Here is a 25,652-nt window from a genome sequence, read left to right as displayed (position 1 = left end):
GACTCAGGGACCCAGGCTGTTAAAGCTGTGCAGTCTCCCACCAGTTGGCCGAAGGGGAAAGGGCATGGAGGATTGCCAATGGGAAATTTTATGAATCAGGGCTGGAAATAAGACAGCATTTCTGTCCACGTTCTTAAGTTTGGTGCAGATTCCATCAAATGGAATTTCCCAGCTGCAAGGGAATCTGGGAAATGCAGTTTGTGCATCCAGGAAGAGGAAGAGATTTTTTGGTAAACACCTACCACTCTGTGCCACAACCCTTCCCTTTAGATCAGAATATGCGTATCATCTTCTTGCCCTCCCAGAACACGTTCACCGGCCCAGGGGGGCAGCAGCCCCCAATCCCATCCAGCTCAAACTCCAAGATCTCTGGGTGAGGCCCAGGTCTGGGTGTGGCTCCTAAAGGCCTGGAACTTAGAGGCAAATTGATCTTCCCTCTATGGACAACGCACAACGGGGGAGGCGGGGCACAAGATCTGCCATAAAATTCCCATTGGAAGCCTGCCCAGTCCTCAGCAGTTATGAAATCCTACTGGTCAGGCATTAAGAAGACCCCCTTACTCTGGCAGTGAGAGAAGTTCCCTCATTAGACCCTGATTCCGCCCTCTGGGAAAAATCCCTGGCCCATCATTCTCCAAAGTTCTAGTGTCCTTCTTCTGGAAGGTTTCCTTGCCTGGTACCCTGCATACTACCCGTAAGTGCGTGCTGGGGAGAATGCTCTCCTGGGGAGCTCTAGCGTCAGCCATCTGCTTCCCCCACTTCTAGCTCTTGTGAGTTCAGGGACCTGAAGTTTATTTAAAGGTTCCAACAATGTCTTGTTGTAGTTGTTGGTTAAGTCTGGGCTGGCTTCTGTTTTCCTTGGCAACGGAAGTCCCTCAAAAACTTAGTAGACTCCTGCCCTATTTGTATCTGACCAACTCAATGTGTCAGCAGCAAGACCTGAAATATTTTTTCAGGACAAGACTGTGTTATGTTTCAATGCTTTGTCTCGCCCACCTCTATTAGCTGCCAGCACATCTGAAACCAAAAGTACATTGGGAGTCTATACCATCTTTGCTGAAGAGGTGAAGCACCTTGTTTAACTGGAAAGTCTTAATGGGATCTCGAAGCTTTTCCTATGCTAGACAGCCCCAAATTTCTACACCTTTCATTCCCTTTCCTTTCTACTTACAAACCGGGCAAATACTTTTCTGAGCTCACTTCTTTCTTGAAAGCCTGCGCCACAGTGAAGAACCTCGAGTCGCTGTTTGGCTCCCCGGAGCTACACGCTCACCAGACACGGGGGCGGCTTTCTAAGCGATCGCAGGCAACTTTTGCTGCCTCCCGGTAGGAGTCTCAACCTCTCAAGTCTCCAGCAGTCTCCGTGTCACCTGCACCCAACTATAGTCAACGCCATATATTTTGGGCTTTGGGGCGGACGCACTGTGCGTTAAAGGTTCGCCACTGAAGCGAGCAGAATCTAAAACGCCCCATGGCTGAAAAAGGTTCCAGATTAGAGGGGCTGCACACTCCACAGTCACTCCGGGACCCAGGCTCACAGGGGATCTGTCACGCCCACGGCACCAGGCCTTATCTGTTGGGTCAGCAGAAAGGGAAGGAGCACAGCAGATCCCTGAGAATGGGTTTCTTAAAGCCAAGTCTGAAAGTGTGGGGTCACTTTAGCCCTTTGACTGAAGTTGGGTCCTGCGGTCACACCTAACTAACTTCAAGGAAGTGAGAGATGTAATTTCGCCGTGTGTCCAAGTAGAAGAGGAAATGGGATCTGGGGCAACCAGCTTGTCCCCGTTTGCCTGGGACGTCCCTGGCGTTAGCACTGAGAGTCCCACTTCCCGGGAATACCCGCAAGCCTGGGGACACCGGTACTGTTGGTCACCCTAACACCTCCATCAGATCTCCTCTCTCCTTAAGGTGAGAAACTTAAGTCTCCAGTTTGCCTGGCCCCCTAGTCTGCAGTGACTACAAACTACATTTCGGGGCATGAACTCCACGTACTTGAGACAACAGGGAAGATGATTTTAATTGAAATATATGTCATTCCCGGAAATTTGGAGCATGTGTGGCATAACCTAGTAGCACACACATCTGCCAACACTGTCTTTGCCCCTTGACTGATCAGTCAGTTATAAAATGTAGTGGAGGGAGTTACACTACCATGAGCGAATGCCACTGATTTAACAAGAGTTCTTGGAAATATTTTTGCCGAGAGGCTGATCTGAGGAGTACAGAAGGAACTATTCAGGCATTATATTGCATAAGGCAAATTTCACCAGAAAACCAAATACCTCATTTAGTTTAAAAGAAGCTAGTGGGCTTCTTGAAGTCCTTGGAGGCAAGGACAGTGGCTCACCCACCATACGATCTCTGGCGTGTAGAAGGACTTCAATGAATGTTCTCTGAATAAATGTACCCATAGTTTACCCGATCGCCTGTGTTCAGTTTCTCTAATCAAAAAGGAGGGGTTTTGTGATTAAAACCTTTTTGCTGAAGGATGAGCTGCCATTTAGGACAGGAGGCTGGTTCTTGAGACAGACACAGGAAGGGAGTGGAAACTTGGGTCCCGTGGGCCAAATCGGTATAGTAGGTGTGCTTTTGTTCTGCAGTGTCCAAGAGTCAGGAATCTTCAAACGGAGCCTGGATTTCAGTGTCTTGAAGAATTGGAAAACTTGGCAACACAGCGTCTGAATCCCCACGGAGCAAACACCGGATGGAGCTAAGGAGCAGCCGCACCCATTAGAGGGGGCACTAACGCTTCCTATTGTCTTACCCTCACCTCAGTCAAGAAAGTTCTGTCACGGGGAGCCTGGGTGGCTCAGGCGATGATCTCGCGGTTCGTGAGTTCAAGTCCCACTTCGGGCTCTGTGCCGACAGCTCGGAGCCTGGAGCCTGCTTCGGATTCTGTGTCTCCCTCTCTCTCTGCCCCTCCCCCACTTGCGCTCTGTCTCTCTCTCTCAAAAATAAACATTAAAAAAATTTTTTTAAATTAAAAAAAAGTCTGTCATGTCCTATAGACATCTGAGTCTAAAACACCTGGATTGAAGCACCGATTTATATTGTAATATTATAGTAACTTTGCATGTTTTAAAATGGCCACCGAACGTTCCAATTGCTATTGACAGAGTCTGATTTCTAATGCCAGTGACTTTGAGCCTGACTGGCATTCTAGAGCACTGTTTCACATTGGGTTTTTCCATAAGAAAACTAATAATTTTATATACTTTTATATAAATATTAAAAACTATATATTACATAAATATATAAAATCATATAAATATGTAAGATTATGTAAATTATGTGTTATATATAAATTATATAAAATACACATTTTATATATATCTCCCACCTGTAATTGTGTATTTACTTCCACCAATACTATTTCCAACCATGAAGACTTCTCAACTAATCCCTTCTCTAACTCACATAAATGAAACAGCTGCCTTTAGGTACTGCTTCTGAGGTAAAGAAGAAATTGTATATTTGTGTCCATATTCTAAATGTGTTTTTTTTAAGATTTTTTATTTTTAGGGGTGCCTGGGTGGCTCAGTCGGTTGAGCGTCCGACTTCGGCTCAGGTTATGATCTCCCGGTTTGTGAGTTCGAGCCCGCTTCCGGCTCTGTGCTGACAGCTCGGGGCCTGGAGCCTGCTTCGGATTCCGTGTCTCCCTCTCTCTCGAAAATAAATAAAGATAAAAAAAGAAAAGATTTTTTATTTTTAAGTAGTCTCTACACCCAACGTGGGGCTCGAACTCACAACCCCAAGATCAAGTCACATGCTCCACCGACCGAGCCAGCCAGGTGCCCCCTAAATGGCACTTTTTTGTGTGTTTTTGTAAAAAAATTTTAACAGTCACCACTATTATAAAATGCTAAGTCAAAAGCTATTAGAAAATAAAACTGCCACAGCTTTATTCCTACAAAAAATACAAAGTTAAATATATAAACAAAAGAATGAGTGACTCAAAAATTATAGAAAAGCTAACATGCCTTGAACAGCGTGCTCTGAATCCAGCCCTGTGCTTACTGCTTTCCAGCACTGTCCTTACAAAACCCCTGTGGAGATAACATGTCCCATTTTGAGCAGAGGAAGCAGAGACCAGCTAGTAAAATACCCTGCCCAAGGTCACTTAGCTAGTAACCAGCGGAGCGACAATGAAAACCCAATCGATTTTAGCCTAAGAAGTTAAATGAACAAACAAAACAGGCATACTCCCCCCTCCCCCCAACCAGTTAGAAGAATAAAAGAGTCATCTTAAAAGGCAGAGGATTGTAGCGTCTTAGGGCAGGACGGAGTCTTCTAACCTGATCCAACTCCGTATTTTAGGGATGCGAAAGCGGGTCTGAGAGGTTCCATTTCTTGTCCAGAGGCTGGTGACCGCAGGGCCCGGCCTGGCGGTCGCGAGGAGTCTCCTCGCGCAGCCTGGTGTCCTTCTCACACCTGCAGAGGAAGCTTCCCACACGATCTGCTTCCAAGTGCCATTGGTGGGCACACTTCTCCACGCTGCGGCAATTTATCTAAGGGGAGGAAACATCATTTTCTCTGCCTCCCGTTTCGAATCCTCATGCCGTTGCTGCTGCTAGAATGGACTTGAAGTTGACGGCTCAAAGCAGGCGTGTTGGCCGGTTCCCAGGAGCTCCAACTACTTTCACATACAGCAAGGTCAGAGTGGTGTCTATTGAACTTAATTTTCATTTTTTTAAATGTTTATTTTTTGAGAGAGAGACAGACGGACAGAGGATCTGAAGCGGGCTCCGTGCTGACAGCAGAGAGCCTGATGCGCGGCTCGAACTCATGGACTGAGAGATGCTGACCCGAGCCCAACTCAGACGCTTAACCAACTGAGCCACCCAGGCGCCCCGATTTTCGTTTCTGATCTCAGTTATAATGAACTTCTATACATTTCTTGTGTAAACTTAAAATTGATTCTGGCATGGCATATTCATCACACAATGACAAATAAAGTTCTGTTTTTAAAGTATGCAAAAATAGCACAGAACTACTGAGCCATAAACATTGTTAATTTGAAACAGAAAGCAGACAGTCATTAAAATCATGTACAATTCCTTGTTTCTCCTTCACTAGACAGCGGTCTCCCCTGCTGCAGCTGATGATGTCATGAGCACCCAGTGTTGATACAACATTCCATTCCTCTTAAAAATCTTTCCTGCGCCACAGAACATAAGTGTGATATAATCAATTAAATAATAACCCACAGGCCAACACAGGCCTGTAAGCAAGCGGTAAAACGCCTTTTCTAAATTACCTTAAACATCTCTAAACGTCAATCACTTTAAACATGTTTAGTAATTACTAAAGTAACCACGTATGGAAAAACATCTTTTGATTTTAAGAATTCATTACTCGCATACAATATTCAACTCCCAAAGTGTCACGAGAGTCTCACATTTGTAATCAAAAGTCCAAAATTCTATTAAATAAGAGAGAAGTAAGTTCTCCATCGTCCTAATACATTGACATGAAAGTTCTCAAATTTTCTACAATTACCACCTTTGCTACTGAGGATCTTCATTAAAAACAGACAATGAAATGGTTAGCGATTCGTTACGGTTTTCTTTTTAAAGGAAATGTAATTACTACATTAAGTACCCCTTTACTTAAAGCGAAGTTATATAGCCTTCCAAGTAAAATGACAAAAGACTTTTTCAGGTCCTCTCCAAATTCCCAAACCATCTTCATGGCCACGGCCACCGGCCTATGGCAGTCAGTTTACTGCTTCAACAAGAGCTCGTGTCGCCACACCAGGTGCCTTGAGCTTTGTTACCACATGCACTGGCCCGTTCTCCTCCGAGAGCACGGATGTTCCATTCACCTATCAATCTCCTACCAGCTCTACAGTACAAAAATGAAGGATTCAGGAAAGTTAAGTCCTCGTCCTGCCAGGGCTTACCTAAGCCTTAGAGCTCACAAATGCCCCCCAACTCCTATTGGGTGGAAGGGGCGCTGCGGAGGTCCTGGGGCAGATTAGAGCTGATAAACCCACCCGTTCATGTGCTTGCTGATAGGGCTCCAAGAACATCTCAGGCGCCAATTTGCCTTGGGTTTCCATCCTGCTTTTAATTTCAGCCTATTTTAGCCTTGGAGCATCAATCAAGAGGGAGTGACTGCCTTGCTCATCTGGTCCCACCTCAATTCCAGTAGAGGAAACACCTGCAATTTATCCTGTCTTTTGCTTGGACATTTCCAGGAGCTGGGGACTCAATCCACGCTAGGAATGACATCCCAATCTCTGTCACAGAGTTCCTAAAGTGGAAACCAGCTTAACTTCCATCTTTTGATTCTAGAGCTGTTTATTGGGATTATACACAGAGCAAGGCTCATTCCCCCCGCCCAGCGCTGATAAACACTTGAAAATTAAGGCTTCCACAGACTCCTAGGACTTGACGGCCACAGAACGGAGAGCTTTCTCTCTTTCAATGTCCCAGATCAGCCCTGAGAGGGTGAGACAATTTGTCCAGATGATACTGAAGAAATAAACTCTCATCTCCTTCACTATGTCTCTCCTCCCCTTCCTGGCTTGATGGAAGGCAATGTCTGTTTCCTTTCACTTCTACAGTCAAACCACAAGCACCCTGACTTTGTCCACCCTTGGCACGCCCCTTCAAGATTCTGCTAGTCAAATGGTTTTAACTTTCGGAAAAAGTTGTGGAAGTGACTGCAGTTATGTTAATACTTTCACATGAAAACACTGGTTTAGCAACATTTTATATGCTTTATTGAAAGTTGACAAGTGCAACGGTTAAATACAGTGACACCTTACAGCTGTGTAGAGAACATGCACGGAAACAAATGCATATAACTACTATACAGGTAATATGCAGAAACCCCTACTGGGCGATCCATTTCATTAGCTAGAATGGATCATTTTTCAAAGTATTCAACCAGCTCAATCAAAAGACTTCAGCGAACAGGAATTTACTTCAAGATATTCAGCAACTAGAAGATCTCAGGTTACACAAAGTGACTGACAACGCCAAATTCTTAAAATTTCTTCAGGTGTGGTTTTCTTCATGTGGCATTTTTTCTGTAGATCTCTATATAAAAGACAATCCACACCTCTTCAGACAGCCAATGAGACACCTAGATTTCAATCTGTACAACCTAAATAGTAGTTACAGTCCTCTATTGTACAAAATAGTTACACTACATACACAAATATACAATAAGCAAAACAACCTTCATGGTAAGATAGCCTAGGTCCCAGCTACCTGTCACCGTCTCAGAGTTTTGTGTCATCCACTGTTTCAGAAAGAGGCACAGTACTATCGTTTTATGGATTTTTGGTGACAGTCGTCAGTTTGTACGATGAACTATGTTTCCCCTCATCTTAGGTGAGACTATGCGTCAGTCTTTACTCTGACCTCCCTTTCAAGTTCCTCATGGGGAAAAGGAGAGAGGAAAGTCCAGTGGAGCCCCACTGCTTCCAACCCCATGGAGTACACTACGTGCAAGCAGGAGAGAACTCTTGGGAGCGGGGATGGGGAGCAGGGAAGGGATGATGGAAAGGCACACAGCTCCTCAGCATGAACGGAACCACTTCTCGCATATCTGCCAAGCTGCATGAGGTCCCAGTATATCCATGCTAATTCTCTGATTAACCTTTAATTCACCCAACTAAGAAATTTCTTCAAGCCAAAAGCACATGAGTGTTTAATACTGGAAAACAGAGACAATGGCATAGGTCAGCCTCACTTCTCTTGTGCAGCGAGCAATGAAATGGGTGACTGTAGAGGTGGATGGATTCCCCCTTGTACGTCTTCTCTGGTCTGTTCAGTTCAGACAGCAGCGGCCAGTTCTGCGGGGGCATGGGAGGCTATGCGGTTGGTCCTGAGCCCTGGGACGCTGGCTGGGCCGGGGGCTGTGTGGTCCCCTGTGGCTGTGTGGTCGCAGGCGGGGAGCCAGTCTGCAGCTGGGCCTGAAACTGGGCAAGCTGCTCAGGACTGGCCAGTGTCTTCAGCAGATTGTTTTCCTGCTCCAGCTGGGAATTTTTCTCTATTAGTTCTTTGATTTGCTCTTTAAGGACCTCCACTTCCTCTCTAACCGCATACATCAAATGGCTTTTCACCAGATCCTGAAAGGGGGGGGGTAAAAAAAAAAAAAAAAAGGTTTAATTTAGTATTTCCCAGATTCTGAATTTCTAAAGCATTATTTTTGCATGATTCTCCGTAACCATTAGCAAATCCGGCCTTTATTTAAGCGACCCTTTGAGCAATCTACTGAATACAACCACAACTGTACAATACTTAAGTTCAATGCGTAAGGGATCAGGCTTTTAAAAAGCCTATGCTTTTTCTGCAGCCGTTAGCCAGGGATGCATACAGTGAGATCTCCTACTTGAGATGGCAAAAGGCACTGGGGTTCTGAAGGCGGGGCGGGAGCCAGGCCGCCGGGATGTCCAGGCCCACATCCCCGCAGCAACGGTAGCTGCTTCCCCGCCCCCAAGTCCCTCCTCCCACCCCCCCACCGCCTCCCTCAGCACCGGCTGCAGCCAGTTCCTACAGAGCATGTTGCCGCATTTTCCTCCCTCCACCCCCGCCCCCCCCCTTTCGTGATTAAGCTGACATCACAGAAACCTGGGCAGAGGACGCAGCCAATGGGAGCCCGAGTTATTTATAGCTCCGAATTAAAGGTTCGGAGTTTGCCTAGCAACAGTGGGCAGAGAATCCCGTGAGAAGAGCCACAGGCGCTGCTCCAATAACAAAGAACAGCCAAGGCGGAAATAAAAAATAGGAGAAATCCAGGCACAGGCTGAGAAGACAAAACTTTTCTCGGATTCTTCTTCATTGTGCAGTAGCCTACCTCACTGGGGATCTGTCTGTGCAAGGTCTAGAGGGCCCTTGAGATCCTCATTCTGTCCCCTCTCCTTCCCTAATAAACCTTAAGATTCCTAGTAAAGCCACATCGCTAGAGACGTGACCACGACCAAAGGACGCACAGGGCAGAGCTTCCTTAGCAATTCCCTAGTAAAAAGGGGGGCACTTCGGCAAAAGTCCCGACGTTATGTGAAACCGACTGGGGAAGAGAACATTTAATACCCTCAAGGCCCGGATCTCTCTCCGTAGCAGCCATGGTATGTGGCTTCATGCTGGCCGAATGGAGACAGTGCCGGCATTTCTAAATGTATGAAGAGTAACCATCATAACTATGGATGCACTGCTTCCATCCTAATCTCTCGCTTTTTGTAATGTGCCCGCATTTAGTACAAATGAGTTTTAATCAGTACATACCATAGCTTGCTCGATTTTGTTGTCAATAGCTACCACACTTGCACCAGAGGAGCTGGAAAAGAGGGGGGAGAAATCGATAAGTGGAATTTTTATAACATCCAAGACAAAAAGGATTTCCCAGTTCTGTGATGTTATTAGCATCATTTTTTGAACATTCTACAACGCTATGGAGTATATCACCCTCCAGAAAACACCAGCCACTCTCTCACGAATATCCCGACATTTCCCTATTTTAGTGAGTCACAAAAGGCTAAATTACATAATGTGGTAAAAGCCTGCTCTCTGGCCAGACCTGCGAAAAGAAAGCGATTCTAAACATTTCAAAAAGCAACATCCATGTCACCGTAGTCTCTCGGCAATGGACAAAGGAATTCGCCTGGCTATCTTTCACCTGCATTATTAGAAGTATCTCACGAGAAAATTTAAAGAAACTATCCCAGCCGACATTTACCTATTGTCAAGTCTCACAGAAGCGTTTTCAGTCCCCAGCAAGGATGACAAGAAAGAAATTGAAAAATGTCTCAGTTGGTAAACTCCTAGATCCATCGCCACTGGTCTACACCATTGGGATTTCATGCAATTGCAGCCAAAAACACCCTCGCGGAAAAAAAAAAGGGAATACCAGCAGCCTTGTTTAAGCTAGATAAAAATCTTCTAGCTTTCTGCAGCCCAGGGAGAAACAGAAAACAGCAGCCCTAGTTTAAAGAAACCCAGCTTCTAGGGCTCGGCGATCCCGGGAAGATGCTGATCCCAACGCTGTGCAGAGAAGCCTCCCAGGTCTACAGCCGGGCTCCACTAAGGTTTTAGACGAGGACTCGAGCTCGGTGCAGAATATATGGAGGCAAGAGCCGCGCCGATTGGCCAGCACTGCATTGGAACCTCCCCCTTCTCCCTTCCCCGCCCTCTTCGCGCTTCCCCGGCCAACCCCCCCACCCCCACCTCCTGCCCCAGCCTCCCCATCGGATCCCGCTTTTCGGGTGGGCTGACCCAGGCCGCAGTGGACCCGCAGAGCTGAGGGGCCGCCTGAGGCCTCCACGGCCTCGGCAAGCTGCACCACTGCTTCGGCAGAAAACGTCAAGGGGTCCCTGAAAATACAATTGGGGCCCCGCACGTGCTTACGTTTAAGGGAGTCAGACCCCGTCCCAGGAGCTGCCTGTCCCTGAGGCTGCCGAACGGCGAAAGCTTCCTATTTGCAACCAGAACCGTCTGAGCTACTGGGCATGCCCAGTCCCACCGCTAAGACTTGGAGGAGCTCGAGTGTCTCGATTTCAATTATCTTGTTCTTACAGGCAGCAGTAATGGGAGGATTTTATAGGCAGTTTTATTTATAAGGATAATAATCGTACTGTAATAATACTTTTTAAGGAGGGAATGAATTTTGGAGGGAAAAAAAATCACATTTGCTTTTTGAGAAATACTACCTTTCCATGGATTTATTACTTGTAGCAACAAAACAAAAAATACTACATATTCTTTGCTAGGCATGTATCTACTGAAGCAAAAAGGAACCCATCAGATGAAATCTGGTATATCTTCCCAAAATGTCCCTAGAGCCATAAACCTTAAAATCACATCTCCCCTTCTTCCATTTACAGCTTAGAAAACTCAATCCACAGGTTGAATCCTACCTCGATCTATTTTCAGTAAGTCCCTAAAGCAAGTTTTTGGAAGTGGCAATTCCTATAAGTCTCAACCCTATGAGCCTTCTTACATCAGAAGGACTGAAATATTGTAAAGTATGTATTTCACCCTGAAGGCCATACTGACCAAGTCATTCCCTTCTCCAAACCAAAATCAAGAGATCTGGGTGTAAAAAAGCTTAACCCTTTGCACATTTCCTCTATTAATTTAAAATACTTGCAAGAACGCACCAATTGAGGTTACAATTTAATATACTGAAAATCTAAGGCTTTAAATTTGCCTGATATTTATAGATTTCTATAGTTTGCGATTCAATACATTTTAGAAAGCAAATTTAACCTCTACAATACTGCCCTCTAATGGCACAATCCTATAAAACCACAAACAAACTACAAATGGTAAAGACTTCTCTAATCCAGGCCAGTTGTATCATCACAAATAATGCCAACATAAAATTTGACCGTAGAACAGATATATGTTAATATCCTACTTACACACACGCACACTGTCTTTTCTCTCTCAAGCAGGCATTCTTTCTCAAGTTAGCACCCTTTTATCCTCAGCATCCTTTAATTCAGGAAATTTTAATTGCCATCGGGCCTTTCAGACATTCTTTTTTAAGTGGACCCAATACTGCCAGCGAGTATTTGGTTTTAGAAACGGTCTAAAGGAATTAGGAACCAAATGTGGTGAAAGTAGATGAAAAGGGCAATTCTCTTTTGGGTTAAAAACTAAAGTGTGACTAACTATAGAAAGGAGTAACATCTTCTTTATTGTAAGGATCGTGATAGTTTCCAAATTTTAAGTCTTTGATTTTGAATAACAATGTTTGTTAGCATTTTGTAATTTATAAAACTTACGAAATATCAAATTTGAGGAAGGCACCCATTGTCAATAAAAAGAAAAAGAGTTAAGTGGAAAGCTTAAAAATCAGTAATTCAGAAACTAGGGATGTGGTCTCTCTGCCTGGGAGTGCTTCGCAGAATTATTATTTACTACACAATAGTTTCTATATTTTGAAAGTTAAGGTTGCCACAAACTACCTGTGTAATTAAAATCATTTACATATTTTTAACTGAACTGCACAGGACAAGTTACTAAAGAAAGTATCATCCTAAACTGTAAAAAAAAAAAAAGACCTTAAAAAATAAAACTATGAAAAATAAATAAATAAATAAATAAATAATAATAAATAAAACTCTAAGGTCATATGAAGAAATGAATTTAAAATTCCAGCTGAAATTTAAGATTACTAAATTAACTGAATTTTATTTATTTACGATGTTCCTGAACACAAACAGAAAGAAACAAGCTGTTATGCTTCCCTTTCATTCAACATATCACGCACTGGATTAAGCTACAGAAGCCAGTATAAGCCATCATAGTCCGTTTAACCCATATCTCTACAGAGGGACATTACAGTCACCTCTAGTACTTTGCTATTTTAAATAAAATTGCAAGAAATATTTTGTATGTACATCTTTGATCATTTGTGTATATATTTCTGGAGAATTTTCCAGGGCCAAGAGAACATAAAAGCCCACCAAAATTACTAGAAACCTATTGCCTTTCATATCTTCTACACAAATGGGCTAGATTCCTTTCAAACTAGATTTTTATATGCAAACTGGAAAGACAATTTGAAAAAGAAGGCAAATTAGCTGGAGGAAAACTCCACAGAGGGGAAACCAGGGGTCAGAAATGTTTGAGGCACAGTGGCTAGAATTACTGTCAAAGATTCTTCTCTTTGTAAGACAAAACATCTAAGAGTCGGGTGCTAGTCGGAGCTCAACAAAGACTAGCTGATAGGACGGGGAAAACACTGCCTTCAGGAGAAACCCCTAAGGGCATGGGTGACAATAGCCATCTTCAGACGTGGGGCAGAGATCAGGTCTCACTCCCTGGGGAATCCGAGCCCAGGAACCGGCCTCAACATTAAAGATAGGTGTATTTGTTGTTTTCATTTTGTTTTATTTTGCCTAAAAGCCTCTTCTCTGGATTCCAATTCCATCACCTCTGCATACTGGGAGCAAGCAAGCTAGGATGGGAGAAGAGGAGCAGGGGCAGGGCCTGTGTTTTTAATTCATTCAGTAATGCGTGCTTTTCTTCCCAACTTCACCTGACTTGGCCAATATAGGTACAGTTGGACATCTGACGCTCAAACAGGATAACCTGATTCTCCCTCTGTCCAAACTCCCTGTAAATCTAAAGTGACTGCTGGGGAGGAGGCTGAAGCCTATCGCGCTATGTCTGACCAAATCTTACGGTCTGGGAACTACCAGCTCACTTACCGTCTCCTCCTTTACACTCACTGGGCGCTGAGTGGGCTTACGGGGTTTAGCAAGTAAAGCTACGGGACTTCCAATTAAAAGTGAATTGCAAATAAACAACAAATAATGTTTTAGTGCTGCATCCCACACACTGTGGGAATAATAAATCATTCCAAAGAAATCAAAACAAAATTCAGCCATATCTGAAATTTCCTTGATTTCCATAGAAAAGTTGGAAGGTAAAGAGGAGAAAATCTTCCAAAAAGTAGAATAAAGGAGATGGAATTGAGAGAGAAAAGATAAGAAACCAAAAGGATAAATCTACGAGGTCCAACATCAGAAATCAGATGATTCCAAAAACACAGACCAAAGAAATAATTTAAGAATTTTTCCTCAGCTGAAGGGCACAAGTTGTCCAGACTAAACAAGATGACCAAATGGCCACCACAATAAATGAAAAAAAGTCCTACACCAAAGCACAACACATGAAAGTAAAGGTCACTTGGGACAGGGAAAATCCGAAAAGCTTCCAAACAGAAAAAACAAGTTCTAAACACAGGAACAAAGATCAGAATGGTTTTTGCTGGCTATCAGGAAACAATGGAGAAAATTCTGAGAGAAAAAATTCTCACTTGGCCAAATTATCATGTAAGCGTAAAGGTAGAACAAAAGCATTTTCAGACATTTCAGACACCAAAATGGAGGAAAAGGTTAACATTTTTAAAAAATAAGGACTATCGTATATTTCAAAAGGAAAAAAAAAGAAAAGAAAAATGTTTCAATAGGAAACATGAACCAGGGGCTCAAACACTGGAGAGAAGGGAAGGAATGAACAGGGTGATCGGGAAGGAAAGCTCAAGACGACAGCTGCTGAGCAAGCGTGAGCAGCATCTGATCTGTAAGGTGCAGAAAGATGGGAGCCTCTGGGAGGAAGAGCTCTGTGGCTGGGAATTCACAGAGAGATGATCCAATTCGGCTGAACAGCAAGGGGAGCAGAGCTACAGACAGGTGTAAGACAGATCTAATGGAACCATTGGATAAGTTTGAAGACAATCTTACAGAAAATAAAAGAAAAAACTAGTAGGTTTATCAATAAAATTTACACAACTAAATTAATTTTGAAAAACTGTTATCAGTTTAACTTTAAAAACTTAATTGTATGAGGAAGGTGGTGGGAAGAAAAACTGAGCCCTAGGAATGGTTTAAAACTGCTAAATCTGAATCAATAGCTTGATTATAAAATATATAAAAGTGAAAAAGCAAGAAATAACAGTATAAATATATCACATAGACATGAGTAGGTAAATATGAGAAAAGATAAAAATTAAAAGTGGCTGCCCATGCGGAATAGATGGGGGGGACTGAAAAAAAGGATATATTTTTTCTATTCACTCTGTGTGATCTTTAGGGATGCACAGGTCTTTTCCTAAAGGAAAACGAAGAAAATGGGATCTGCAGAGGGTTCCTATGCTCCCAGGCTTCAGCGAAGTGCTTATCAGCACAACCATGTGAGGAAACTACCCACGATGGGAAAGAGCCACCCAAGTGGAGGAGGCAAAAACAAACGAGTTTTGGAAATAATACAGGGTCAGGAATTGTTGGTGTTACTACCAGCCAGAGATCAAAACAAAAAACAAAACAAAATCCTTATAAACATGGGGCACCAGCTATTTAGATATTCGGAAGGATACTGCTAAAGTAGATGGGAAAAATTAGTTCTAAACTAAAGGGTGTTTTGGTCTTGTGCAAAGCAGTTTTAAAGAAAGCCTTGAAGATCAGACTGTTTCCAAGTAACTTAATTTTGTCCCAAAACAAAGCTCTAGGATATTAAATAAACACTTAGCATCCAATAATTCACAGTGTCTGGCATCCAATGAAAAGTACCAGGCATATAAACGCAGGGAAATATAACGCATAACAAGGAAGAAAATCAATCAAAATGACCCAGATATGACAAAGATGATATAATTTGTAGACAAGGATATTAAAACAATTATTATAACCATACTTTATATGTTCAAGAAGGTAGAGGGAAAATTAGCATATTAAGTAGAGGTATGGAAGTTATAGAGAAATACATTTCTGAAAATGAAAAATATAATGTTTGAGAAAAAAAATACACTGCATGGGATTCACAGTAAATTAGAAAGAGTGGAAGAAATATTAGTGATACATTTGCAGTAGAAACTATCCAAAATAGGGGCTCCTGGGTGACTCAGTCGGTTAAGTGTCAGCTCTTGATTTCGTTCAGGCCATGATCTCTTGGTATTTGTGAGATAGTGTGGAGCCTGCTTGGGATTATCTTTCTCCTTCTCTCGCTTCCCCCCACCCGCTGCTCATGCTCGCACTCCCTCTCTCTCTCACAAAAAAAACATACATTGTTTGTTTTTTTTTTTTTAAAGAAACTAAAGTAAAACACAGGGAGGGGGAAAAACTGAAAAAAAAAAAAAGAATAGAACAAAAAAAAAAAAAAGAAAAAAGCGTCATTGCACTGTGGGGCAATTTCAAGCAACCAAATGTATCTTCAGTAAAGTCTCTAAAGAAGAGAAAAGGGAGAGAGGAAAAATATTTGAAGAAATAATGGCAATTTGCCCCAAATCTTATTAAACAATAAATCCGCAGATCCAAGAAACTAAGCCTCAAGCAAGAGAATCGTGAAGAACACTACAATAAAGGTGTGTCATATTCAGATGGCTTAAAACCAGTGAAAATGAGAAAATTTAAGAGCAGCCCAAGAAAAGAAAGAGATTATACACAAAGCAACAAAGATAATGTAGCCGACTTCAGGTTGGAAACAACACTAGACAGAAGGCAGTGCAGCAATATCTTTAAAGTGCTAAAAGAAAAAATTTAAAAACATGTCAACCTACAATTCTATGCCCAGTGAAAATATCTGTCAAAAATGAAGGTGAAATTCATTCTTTTTTCACACATACAAATGCTGGGAGTATTCATCACGGGCACACCCTACACTGTAAGAAATTCTAGAGCAAGTTCTTCTGACAGAAGGAAAATGATACCAGCTTGCAATCTAAATCTACAGAAAACAATGAAGAGCATCAGAAATGGTAACTAGGTGGTTAAATACAAAAAAAAAAAAAAAAAAGTTCCCTAACAATTTCTTCTAAGAGATAAATAAATGTTTACTGTTGACAGACTCATAGATACAAGAAACAAACTGTTGGTTACCAGAAAGAGGAGAAATTGGGGGCGGGGGCAGGTCAAAATAGATGAAGGGGATTAAGAGGTAGGCAGTTGCAGTTAGAAAATAAGTCTTGGGGTTGTAAGGTGCAGCATAGGGAATATAGTCACAACATTGTAGTAACTTTGTGTGGTGACAGATGGTAACTAGACTTATCACTGAGATCATTTCACAAGGTATAAAAATATCAAATCACTATGCTGTACACCTGAAACAAATAGGATTTCGAATGTCACTTATACTTCAATTAAAAAATTAAAATTGAGGGTGCCTGAGTGGCTCAGTCAGTAGAGCGTCCAACTTGGGTTCAGGTCATGATGGCACAGTTCCTGACTTCGGTCCCGCATTGGGCTCGCTGCTGTCGGCCCAGAGCCCGCTTCCTATCCTCTGTCGCCCTTTCTCTCTGCCCCTCCCCCGCTCAGGCTCGTGCTGTGTCTCTCTCTGTCTCTCAAAAATAAACATTAAAAAAATTAAAATTGAAAAAATATGACTAAATGTTTAAGGCAGAAATAAGAACAGTGTATTGGGAGGCGGGTGGCCAACAACATATGTAGAAGTAAAATGTAAGACAAAAATAGTACGCAGGCCAGGAGGAGAGAAGCAGCGTACTGCATTAGGTTCTTACGTTACTTGAAAATACACTATTATGAGATACATACTAAGAACTCTAAAATAACAACTGAAATTACAATATAAAGAGTCATAGCTAATGAGCCAATAAAGGCGATGAAGTGGAATCATAAGAAAATATACAATCTAAAAGAAGATAGAATAAGAAGAAAAGGGGAATAAAGAACGGAATAAAAACCAATTACCAAGATAGTAGACTTATACCAACTATAGCAATAATCACATTAAATGTAAATGGTCCCAATTAAACACCTTAATTAAATGGTAGAGGTGGTTGGGGTGCCTGGGTAGCTCAGGGGGTTAAACATCCAGCTTCAGCTCAGGTCATGATCTCTAGGTTCATGAGTTCCAGCCCTACCTCGGGCTCTGTGCTGACAGCTCGCAGCCTGGAGCTTGCTTTGGATTCTGTGATTCCCTCTCTCTCTCTGTCCCTCCCCTGCTCACACTCTGTCTCTCTCTCTCAAAAATAAATAAACATTAAAAAATCAAATAAAAAAAAAAAAGGTAGAGGTTGTCAGATTGAATTTTTTTTTTTTTTTAAAGGCAAGATGGGGCGCCTGGGTGGCTCAGTGGGTTAAGAATTAGACGTCAGCTCAGGTCATGATCTCATGGTTCCTGAGGTATCCGGCTCTCAGAGCCCTCTCTGTCAGCACAGAGCCCGCTTGGGATCCTGTCTCCTTCTCTCTCTGCCCCTCTCCCTCTAGCTCTCTCTCAAAACTAAATCAACTTTAAAAAAAAAAAAAAAGGCAAGACAAAACTATATGCTACCTGTAAGAAACATATTTTAAGTATAAATGCACAAATAGGTAAAATAAGAGGATGAAAGGTGATATTGTATGTTAACAATAATCAGAAGAATGCTGAAGGCTATATTATTCAAAGTACACTGAAGAGCAAAGATCATTTCATAATGAATAAAGGGTCAATTCATCAAGAGGTCATAAAAATCTTAAATGTTCACACAGTGACAGCAAAGCTTTAAAATACACGAAGCAAAAATTGATAGAATTGCATGAAGATATAGAAAAATCCACAATTAAAGTTGGAGTTTTCAATAACCTCTCAATAATTGGAAAAAAACATAAGCAGAAAATAAGTAAAGACATAGAATGCTTAAATAACACTGCCAACCACTTGACCTAATTTATTTTTGTAGAACAGTCCATCCAATAACAAGAGAATACACATGCTCTTCAAGCATACATGTATTTTTTTCCAAGATAGAGTATATTCTGAGCCATAAATCAAGTTTTAATTAATTTAAAAGGATTCACATTATACCATGTAAATTCTCTGAGCACAGTGTTATTAAAATAGAAATCAACTACAGAAAATTATCTGGAAAACCTCCAAATATTTGGAAATACAACAACACATATCTAACTCATGGGTCAAATAAGTAATCAAAAGAGAAATTAGGAAATATTTTGAACTGAATGACAAAAACATGGCATATCAAATTTATTTCAATAAATTTAACAACTTAGATGAAATGGCCAAATTCCTAGAAAGATACTATCAAAACTCACTTGAGGAAGAACAGGTAACATAAATAGCTCTGTGTCTATTTTAAAAATTAACTTGTAGTTCAAAATCTTCCTACACAAAAAACCCTTAAGCACAGATAGATTCACTGGTGAATCCTACTAAACATTTGAGGAAGAAATAATACCCATTCTACACAAACTCTTCCAGAAAATTGAAGAGGAGAAAACACTTCCCAGCCTATTCTAGGAGACCAGCATTTCCCTAATAGTAAAACCAGATAAAGACATCATAAAAATCTAAACACATAAAAGGAAAACCACAGACCAATAAACATAGATGTAAAAATTCTTAACAAAATTTTAGCAGAATGAATCCAACTAGACATACAAAGGATAATAAATACATCTTAACCAAATGGCATTTATCCTAAGAATGTAAGGTAAACATGTGAAAATCAGTCAATGTGATTCACCCTATCAATAGACTAAAGAAAAACCATAGGATCATCTCAATAGATGCAGAAAGAACAACTGACAAAATTCAATATCCATTCATGATTTAAAAAAAAAACGAAAAAACTTTTAACAGAATAGGAATTGAAGAGATTTTCCTCAACCTGATAAAGGACGTCTATCTATAAAACACACTCAGCTTACATCATACTTAATGGTAAAACAATAAACACTTTTCCCTAAGATTGGAAACAAGGCATGTCCACTCTCATCACTCCTATTCAATCTGATACTGAAAGTAACAGTCAGGCAATAAATAAGGCAAAAATTAATATATAAATAGCATCCAAATTGGAAAGAAGAAAAAGTATCTGTATTCACATGACTATGTACAAAATCCCAAAGAATCCAAAATTAAGTTACTAGAACTAACAAGAAGCATGTTTAACAGGGTCACAGAATATAAGTTCAATATAGAAAAATCAATTATATTTCTATATATTAGCATGAACAAGTAAAACTTAAATTTTACAAAGTTCCATTTACAATAACATAAAAAACAAATGAAATAGGTATAAATCCAACCAAATATATACAAGATCTTTACGCTGAAAAACTACAAAACACTGATAAAAGAGAACCAAATAATAAGGTTAGATATACCATGTTCATGGATTGAAAGAGTCAATTATTATGTTAATCCCTCCTCCCCTTAACTAATGTATAGATTCAGTGTGATCCTAATCAAAATTCCATCAAGACCTTTTGTGGAAAATGACAAAGTGATTCTAAAATGTACATGTAAATGCAAAGGAATTGGAATAACCAAAACAATTTTAGAAGAACAAAGCTGAAAGACTGCACTACCTTATCTCAAAACTTTCTGTGAAGCTACTCTAATTAAGATGGCATGGTATTGGTGAAAGAACAGAGGTACAAAGCAATAGAACAGAACAGAGAGGTCAGAAATAGAGCCACACATATGTAGCAAATTGATTTTCAACAAAGATGTAAAGGTGATTCAACACAGAAAGACAATCTTTTCAATAGGTAACGCTAAAACAACTACATAGCCATATACAAAATAAAAACATAGCAAAAAAAACCCCAACTTGATCCATTTCTCCCACCAAATGAAACATTAACTTAAAATGGACCATAGACCTAAATGTAAAATCCAAAAATTTCTGTAAAAAAAAAAAAAAAATAGAAATCTTTGGAACCCTGAATTAGGTAAAGATTTCTTAGATAGAACACCAAAAATACACTCCATGAAAGAAAAAAGAAAACAAACAAACAATAAACTGGACTTAAAAAGCTCCAGGCTCTGAGCTGTTCACACAGAGCCCCACACAGGGCTCTAACTCACAAACCGTGAGATCATGACCTGAGCCAAAGTCAGATCTTAACCGACTGAGCCACCCAGGTGCCCCAACAATAAGCTGGACTTTATCAAAATGAAGAATTTGTTTTTTGAAAGACACTGCTGTAAGAATGAAAAGAGAAACTACAGACTGGAATTAAATATCGCAAGTCACATACGTAATAAAAGATCTATATCTAGAATATGTAAAGAACTCGCAAAACAAGAGAACCTAATTTTAAAAAAAGGCAAAAGATACTTCATCAAAGAAGATATATGAATAGTAAATAAGCACATGGGAAAAATACTAAACATCATTAATCATTACAGAAACGCAATTTCAAACCATAATGAGACACTACTGCACACCTATTAGAATGGCTAAAATTAAAAAAAAAAAAAAAATTAAACCTAAAAATACCAACTGTTGATGAGACAGCAGAACAACCGGAATGCTCATATATTGGTGGCAGGAATGCCAAATGTTACAACCATTATGCAAAAACAGTTTAGCAGTTACTTATTAAGCCACACACTTTCCATAAAATCCAATAATCCCAACCCAAGTTATTAAGTGAAAGGAAAACTTATGTTCTCACAAAAATCTGCAAGTGAACGTTTTGAGTGGTTTTATCATAATCCCTCAAAATTGGAAGCAACCCAGAGGTGCCATCTCTTGGGTTGGGCTCAGGTCATGATCCCAAGGTCATGGGATCAAAACCCCATTTTAGATTCTCTCTTCCACAAGTGCTCTCTCTTTCTCTCTGCCCCACCCCATCCTGCTCCCCCTCCCTCTCTCTCTCAAATTAAAAAAAAAAAAAAAAAAATATATATATATATATATATATATATATAGGAAGCAATCCAAATTTCAATCAGTTACTTATACAAACCATGGTATAACTTATATAAGGAAATACTACTCCGCGGTGAAATGAACTGGACTACTGATTCACCTCACAAATGAATCTCAAATACATTACAGTAAGTGAGAGAAGCCAGGCTGAAAAGGCTGCTAAACATATGATTCCATTTAGACGCATTCTAGCAAAGGCAAAACTATAGGGACAGAAAACAGAAGTTGTCAGAGCTTTGGGGTAAAAGAGGGGGAGGTTTTATGGGTAACAGAACTGTTTCTTGATGGTGGTATGCCCACTGTTTGTATTTGTCCAAACTTCTAGAACTATATACTAAAAGGGCAAACTTTACTATATATAAACTATCCTTAGAAAATGAAAGAAAAGTGACTGCCTCCTAGTAGCACACTGGGAAGAATGAAAAAAAAAACCAACAACTGCTTATACACATACACACACACACACACACACACACACACACACACACACACACAGACGTATTTTTTTTATGGTGGTAAAAAATATATAAAGTTTACCAATGTAACCATTTTTAAGTGCGCAGCTCAGTACCACTGAGTGTAGTCACGCCATTGTGAAGCAGAACTCTTTCATCCAGCACATCTAGAACTATACCCACTAAACAACTCCTCTTTGACCCTTTCCCTCCAAGCCCAGTAGCCACCATTCTACTTTGTTTCTATGAATTTGACTATTTTAGACACCTGTACATGTATTATTTTGATTAAAAGTATTTTAAAGTAAAAGCAAAGAAAAAAGCTATTAAAAAAGATATAATCCAAGGACTTGAACACTTTCATTGAAGAGACCTAAAATGCCGATTTTATAACTAATTTCTCCATAATCGTTTCAAATGTATTTCTTGGTTTGAATTTTAAACTGTACTTTTGCCTTGTTCTTAAAGCTGTCAAGTTTGTTGGTGATTAATCTCTAAGAGAACTAATTTAAGTACATTGATACTACAGAGTTCCTAAATCCCACAGAGTCAAGATACCATACAGTTCTACAATCCCATAGTGTTAAAAGATTTTTTTAAAAATGCTTGATAAAAAAAAAAAAAATACTTGCTTTAAAGTGTGAGAACTTCAAAAATCATAAAATGCTAATAAATTTAAATATAATCTTTTATGTGTTTATACACATATAAGGCTTTCTATAAATACATTTTTCTGTGTATTTTCGCTCTAAGCATTTATGATTGCTTTCAAATTATTGTTACAATTCTAGAAACAATTTCCAGTCTCCCATGCACATACCTCTGTTTCTTTGCCTTACTTAACATAACTACTAATTCCAAAAGAATGCCCATATCCTAAAAAGACTCAGTGTCTTTAAGCAACAGGACTTAAATGGTTAGCATTCTTTTTTATTTTTTATCTCTCTGAAAATAAGGTCTGCAAAGCCAAATTTCTTCCTAAATTATCACTTTTCTTAATCTGGAAGATTCTGAACACCAGGAGCCAGAGACAAAAAAGGGCATCTCAGATTTAGAAGCCAGATGATATACTCTATATAAAACATCTGAAGAAATACAAAGTTGTCCTGATTATGATTTTCTATTTCAAGAATCTCATGCAAGTCTCCTATCAAAAATGAATGAATACCATTTCTATTTTACTTTTGCACAGTTATGGAAAATAAATACTTCAAACTCTTCTTTTAACTTTTTAAAAATAACTAATTACTTTAAGCTACATTTTCATGTTAAATTCCAGAAGATGTCAACAATGATAAGCAGTATAGAAAGAAGAACCAGTAGGAAGTGGATTAACCATTATTCTATGCACGCAGAAACACTTAGGGCCATTAGAGTCAGTCCTCTGGTGAGCCTAAAACAATCAGAGCTCAACTGAACAGTTTTATTTACAAAGGTGAACGTAAATTCAAGGGTATTAACACAGCTACTGAATTTCTAATGTACCACAGTCTTCAGTAAGCATTAACAAATTGGAAAGGTAACTCTGTACGCTGGGGACACAGTGAGTGTTTAATAAGTACCTTCTGCTCTGATCAAAGGACACATTTCCATATTATGGTCTCTCTGGACTCTAGCCCCGGGACTTCAAAGGGCCTGAGGGTTTCTTTAATTGATCTATTCAGAATTCTATGGTTGAAATGGACCTTAGACATCTCATAGTTCTAAGTTCCTTGTTCTGTAGGTTTCGAAATGAAAGCTGAAAAGACATTGTGGGTTTTGCCCAGGGTTTATCTACTTAATTGTAGGATGAGGCATAGAACCAACTTTTGATTCAACAATTCTTTTCTAGACAGGCAGACCAGGAATTCTAGATGGATATATACTTTTACATACATGTCTATTTATGTATATATTATATATATTTATATCTATACACACTATATACAACTATACACAACTATACGCGACTTGTTTCCAACTACTGCAAAAGAAGTGGCCACTATAGTACATCTTACCTAAGATACAAACTAGAGTAAAGAAATTGTCTATGCATTAGTTCTTCAGGCATTCCTTCCTTCATGTATTCGTATTTGTCCAATACTAAGCACCCATAAAAGGCCAGGAACTTTGGGCCTGGCACTAAAATTACCAGGATGAATAGGTCACGGTCCCTGCTGTCAGTGACCAGGGGGTAGTTGGTGGTGGGAAGATACCCGGGTTTATAAAGAGAATGGGGGTTGGCAGAGAGGAGCCAGAGGGTGTTTCAGAGAGCAGAAGACTCTGCCTCTGGGCCTTGAAACGCGAGTAGGAGTCGTGCAGTCAGACCACAAGGTACAAAGAAAATGAGAATGCTCCGAAAAGGGAATGGTCAGGCAAAACCAGGGTGATAAAGCAGCAGGCCGAGCAGAACACCTGTGGGTAGCTGAGTGTGTTGAGGGAGTAGGAAGCTGGGAGGTAGTGGTGGGAAGTGTAGAGGGAAGCAGAGAGGAAAGTTGAAGACAGCTTGGGGAGCCTCACAGGCCACCAGGTGGAGACTGGTCTTCAGTCCAAGGGCATGGGGTCCACACAAGAGGATTTTCAGCAGGCAAGTGATACATTGGGATGTGGGTTTCAGCAAGACACCACCCGCCCCCCCACCCCCTGCCCGCCCCAGACCACAGTGTACAAGACGAAAGGAGATGGGACTTGCAGTGAAAGAATAGGAATCATGAGGGCCAAACCCACAAGGGCAGGTAGAGAGAAGAGGGTATGAATGCAAAAGATATTTGGGAGATGGAACAGAAGGACTGGCATACAGGAGGTAAGGGAGGTGGGAGGGCTCCCAGGCTTCTGGACTATGTGAATGGGTGAAAGGTAATAACATTCACCAGGATGACACAGTGGTTAGACGGCAAGTTCTGGAAAATGACACTGATGGGACATCCCAGGCAGTGGAAAATATGGCTTTGGAATTTCAGTAAGATCTGGCTTGAGTAAATATTTGGAATTTGTTGGGGGGGGCAGTGAGGAGCTGTGGGAGTGGATGAGATTACTTCAGGAATGGATATGGCTAAGAGGGCGGGGCCGAGAGGCCACACACTGTTGGGGCAGCCATTTGATATGGCAGACACCTGGGTTTTCTGTGGGCCTCATGGATACCACAGAAGACAGCGAGGCTGGAGCCATTTGGCAAGACCTTGTCCAGGAAGGGCATCCTGTTGGATGAAGAGACCAGGAAGCAAGAAGGTGAAGGTAGTTTGGCTGTGGAGGGAGCTGGGAATGAAGAGATCAGGTCAGCTCTCCAATGAGAACCACCAAACACATCTCATGAGAGAGCGTGCGTGTGAACGGCTGCCTCATAGGTAGAGCCAGAGAGACAGAAAAGCAGCTGCAACCAACATAGAAGGGGACCCGGCAGCAGCTGATACACAGCCTTCTGCCTCTCTTGAGCTCCCTAACCCCCAAAGCTGGTGCACTACTTACTGAGAAGAGGAAGGGAAGGATGCGAGAGCCAAACACTACCCCCCGAAAAAGGTGCCAGGACCCAAACTAAGCCTTTTAGGGGTGGGAGGTGGACCGAGAAGAGAACGTTGATTCTAACATCAGAGTCAAGTTTCCAAATGTGAAGAGCTAGGTTTTAGAAAACTGTGTTTAAATAACCAACATGTACCGAGTGCTGATAAGGAAGCCTGGCACCAGTGTGAAAGGGAGATTCAACAAGACACAATGAGTAGCAGTTATTTGAAGAAATAAAACTAAATCGTTACATGTTTACTCTCCCCAGTGGGTTAAGACACTTGAGTAAAGAGTTAACAGAGGGAGTTCCAGAAGATCACAGTGTAAAGCCACCAGTTGGAGAGCAAGTGGCAGATGAAGCCAGTCTCCGAAGGGACTGGCAAGAACTAGGTGAGACACTTGGGAGCACTCTTACCTGTGGAGCCTCTGGGGGTCACCACATGTCCACAGCAAGCCCACAGATCACAAACACAATAGCCATTAAGGCTGACCAAGGAGAGCACTGCAAGGTCTGAGGTAAGGACACCTGTCTTCTCCCTCTCCTGTCATCCCAGCCCCACACCAGGGGAGCTCGCTCAG

The 25,652-nt window shown here is 41.0% G+C and overlaps 1 protein-coding gene across 2 annotated transcripts in view; it reads right to left on the bottom strand.

Annotated features, from left to right (window-relative positions):
* Window positions 1–4,883: 4,883 nt before the first annotated feature.
* The window catches only part of TSC22D1 (TSC22 domain family member 1), a 134,339-nt gene continuing 113,570 nt past the window's right edge, over window positions 4,884–25,652 (bottom strand). Inside the window, exons 1-3 of one of the 2 annotated variants that reach the window (XM_047080086.1) lie at window positions 9,691–10,042; window positions 9,240–9,291; window positions 4,884–8,083 (exon numbers count right to left, since the gene is read on the bottom strand). In XM_047080086.1, the coding sequence (XP_046936042.1) occupies window positions 7,826–8,083; window positions 9,240–9,291; window positions 9,691–9,815 (435 nt within the window). In that variant the 5' untranslated portion in view covers window positions 9,816–10,042 and the 3' untranslated portion in view covers window positions 4,884–7,825. Of the gene's footprint in view, window positions 8,084–9,239; window positions 9,292–9,690; window positions 10,043–25,652 lie in introns of those variants that run through there. The other variant, XM_047080059.1, reaches the window with a different exon arrangement.

The sequence above is a fragment of the Lynx rufus genome, unplaced genomic scaffold, assembly GCF_022079265.1.
Source record: "Lynx rufus isolate CCGP_SWC_20201006 ecotype Redwood Valley unplaced genomic scaffold, mLynRuf1.p SCAF_1, whole genome shotgun sequence".
NCBI classification, from domain to species: Eukaryota; Metazoa; Chordata; class Mammalia; order Carnivora; family Felidae; genus Lynx; species Lynx rufus.
This window is presented reverse-complemented; position numbering and strand designations above follow the sequence as displayed.